Here is a 3,339-nt window from a genome sequence, read left to right as displayed (position 1 = left end):
GATTGTAGGTATGCAGGGAGTTTACTTCTTTTGATATCATTGCGGTGTTAACCGTTAGAGTAGAGGAGAAGGGACTTAATGCTCTTCACAAGCTCAAAGGTCTAATGGCTTTTCTGAATTCTGATAATATTGTGCTTTTTCATTAACATGAAGTAGGCAATTCTTGAAGTGTTGCCTCCCTTGCCGCATTCGCCTGGATATGTTGGTATGATCAGAAACCCCAATACTCTTGTGGCTTGTGTACGTGTATAAACTAGTAGGTAATTTACTTTGGAAGCAAATGGCAACCTCGTCACTATATTCTATGCATACATAAGATATAAAGTTAAAAGAAGATTCTTGATCAGATGCAATTGACTTGAGAAGGTGGTTGAAGCAGGTTGAAGCATGATAGAAACGAATCAAGAAAATGAAATAAAAAATGCTCAATAGTGGCTCCCATTTGATATTGTTAAAATTAGACAGAGCCAAATGATTCGGATTATTTAATAATTTGGCTCATCAGATCCTCAACAGTACAACCTGGCAACCATTTAAATAACTGTTAAAATGAAATGGCATTTCCAAATTTCCAAGCCTTTTGAAGGAGTAAAACACATTATCGAGATTCCTCTGAAACACATCTTAATTCACCACTAATGGCTGAAGCAAGCATCGGTAACAGCCCGAAAAGGTATTTAACTCCTAATACCTGTGAGCTTAGTGCATATCGGGTTTGTCTTGAAAACTAATTACACAGTCATATTTAATAGTCATCCCACAGTTTTTAATTTTTTGACCCTTTTTTTTTTGTTTACATTGAAGATGTGCAGTTGTAACAGGAGCAAACAGAGGGATTGGACTGGAGATATGCAGGCAGTTAGCTTCTCAGGGGATCACTGTGGTGTTGACTGCTAGAGATGAGAAGAGGGGGCTTGATGCTCTTCATAGGCTCAGAGATTCTGGTGGTCTTTCTGGTAATCTGCTCTTCCATCAGCTTGATGTGGGGGATTCATCTAGTGTTGCTTCGCTTGCTGAGTTCATCAACACTGAGCTTGGAAGGCTTGATATCTTGGTATGATCAGAAATTTACATATTTGATGTCAAATTTTACTTTTGAATGTAAATAGGTAGGAATTGTGGGAAATCTAGTTCATTTTCCAAAGTTTCTTGCAAGATTTTTAACTTAATTTGCTTCCTTTGAAGTGTGAAGTACTATTAGACATTGGAACCTTGTTCCTATTATTTGAGATAACCTGTGACAACTACTAAACATTTACAAATTGAAAAAGGGCACAACTAAAAATATCTCTATATGCTACAATCATATATCCTTGTTTCAATTGTAATTTTGTTGTTTCAGGTGAACAATGCAGGGATTGGTGGAGCTCTCGTAGACGAGGCTGCTATAAGAGCTGCTGCTGTAAGTTTTTGTGTAACATAAGTTGGTGCTGAACCAGTACACAATTTGAGGGTAGAAACAAGAGAAATAAACTGAAAATATTATTCATGGCGTTCAGAATTAAAAATAGAAAAAAGATCAAACAAGTAGATGAGCAGACAGGAAACATTTACTAAGGCTACTAGTTATTTGGCTAGCTTCCCATTAATTTCTTGATAGCAGCAGGTAAGTCGCACTATTGGGAAGAATCAACTAAACCAGAAATTGAAGTGTTGAACTTCTGAAGACTTTGCCTCTCTGTTAACTTTTCACATCTCATGCTCGTTTCCTGCATTCCTGTTCTAAAGTGATACTTTTTTGAAGAGGATGCTTGCAGGTAATGAGGGCGGGTCTGTGGGTTTCATACACTAATTCCGTTTAGTAAGTGTCCAATTTGACGCTTCTATGTTTATGTAGGCTTCTATGTTTTCATCAATGTAGGCAGCAGGAACTGAAATTAACTTTGAAGAGATAGCAACCCAGACATATGAGTTGGCAGTTGAATGCTTGCAAACGAACTATTATGGTGCAAAAAGAATGGTTGAAGCCTGTGTTCCTCTTCTCCAATTATCTGAATCACCAAGGATTGTCAGTGTTTCCTCATCCATGGGAAAGTTAGAGGTACAGAACTTGGCAATATACTTGCTCATGTATATGGACATTTATTCCAAATAGGAGGGAGCATGTATTTTGAGAAAGTAAGATGAAAGTTCTCCCCGTAGATTCATTTGCAAATAAGTAGCTGATATCATCAGTATAGCATTTATCATCTGTATGGATTTCAACAGTGACTGAATATAACTCTCAGAACGATCGTGAGTCAGAATATTTGAGTCTCCTCGGTCAAAGACTCAATGTTCTTTGAACTCTAAACTGAGTTTACAGTAAGAATTGGTTTAATTTTCTGAACGTAACACAGTATTATCATATAGAATCTTGTTGTAGTTCTAGTTTATCGGCATTCTAACTCCTATATGCATTTCATACCATGTTTCAGTGTATAAAATATGGATGGGCTAAAAGAACATTAGGCGATGCTGAAAACCTTACAGAAGAGAGGGTTGATAAAGTGGTCAAGGAATTTCTGCAAGACTTCAATGAGGGTTACCAAGAAGCCAAAGGCTGGCCTTTAGCTTATGTCATCTCGAAAGCAGCCTTGAATGCATACACAAGAATTCTGGCCAAGAGATTCCCAAATTTCAAGGTGAATTGTGTGTGTCCTGGCTTTGTCAAAACAGATATAAATTATAATACTGGCACTTTGCCTGTAGAAGAAGGTGCTGAAAGTCCTGTGAAGCTAGCTCTGCTGTCCAATGATGGACCTTCTGGCTTGTTCTTTTCCAGTAACCAAGTCACATCTTTTGAATGAAAATGAATCCTTTAGAAACAGTTGTTGTGGTCAAAGATTAAATTGTAGACATGTACTTTCTAGGCATACTAGTTCCATGTTATTTTCGAAGATGAAGACTATGATTTGCTCTGTTAAATTTGAGACACTCCTTACCTAAGTATAAACAGTTATTTCCTGGTTTATGCAAAAAATGTTAAATACCTTCTGTTCGCGACTTCATGTATATGATATGCAGGTTTGTATAATCAAGTTTATTTCTCTGGATATGAACATACTGCTAATGAATTGTAATAGGGCATGTCGAGTGATTTCCCCTATTATGACAACTCATCTTTAGGCCGAAGTGCTATATCAATTTGCCAGAAGAACAAGATGATATTATGCTAAACTCGCATGTGTAGATGCAGTTTAGCATGCCTAAAACTTGGCTGACTTTTAATGATGCCTAAATAATTAACCAAGAATAATCAAGGGCTTTCTTCTAAATGTCATGCACTACTTGATGGCAGCATCATTTACACTTCAATTGGTTTACTGGAGAAGGGTATCTAAAAAACGATAGATGGGG

General features: G+C 37.0%; 1 protein-coding gene across 1 annotated transcript; it reads left to right on the top strand.

The window, feature by feature from the left end:
• The first annotated feature begins 409 nt into the window (after positions 1 to 409).
• Positions 410 to 2,976, top strand: LOC113728029 ((+)-neomenthol dehydrogenase-like). Its single transcript, XM_027252492.2, has 5 exons — positions 410 to 673; positions 805 to 1,054; positions 1,343 to 1,402; positions 1,862 to 2,041; positions 2,418 to 2,976. Exons 1-5 carry the CDS (start codon positions 639 to 641, stop codon positions 2,787 to 2,789), a joined length of 897 nt encoding a protein of 298 aa, XP_027108293.1. The 5' UTR covers positions 410 to 638; the 3' UTR covers positions 2,790 to 2,976.
• The last annotated feature ends 363 nt before the right edge of the window (positions 2,977 to 3,339 follow it).

Source organism: Coffea arabica, chromosome 2c, assembly GCF_036785885.1.
Source record: "Coffea arabica cultivar ET-39 chromosome 2c, Coffea Arabica ET-39 HiFi, whole genome shotgun sequence".
NCBI lineage: Eukaryota > Viridiplantae > Streptophyta > Magnoliopsida > Gentianales > Rubiaceae > Coffea > Coffea arabica.
Note: the sequence above shows the minus strand (reverse complement) of the source record. Positions and strands in the feature narration are given on the sequence as shown.

Bases quoted from the DNA above. Each gene is read 5' to 3' on its own strand.
- LOC113728029 (XM_027252492.2), top strand. From the start codon at position 639: ATGGCTGAAGCAAGCATCGGTAACAGCCCGAAAAG. The intron at 674-804 runs GTATTTAACTCC...TTTACATTGAAG, and splicing joins ATCGGTAACAGCCCGAAAAG to ATGTGCAGTTGTAACAGGAG. The intron at 1,403-1,861 runs GTAAGTTTTTGT...TCATCAATGTAG, and splicing joins CTGCTATAAGAGCTGCTGCT to GCAGCAGGAACTGAAATTAA.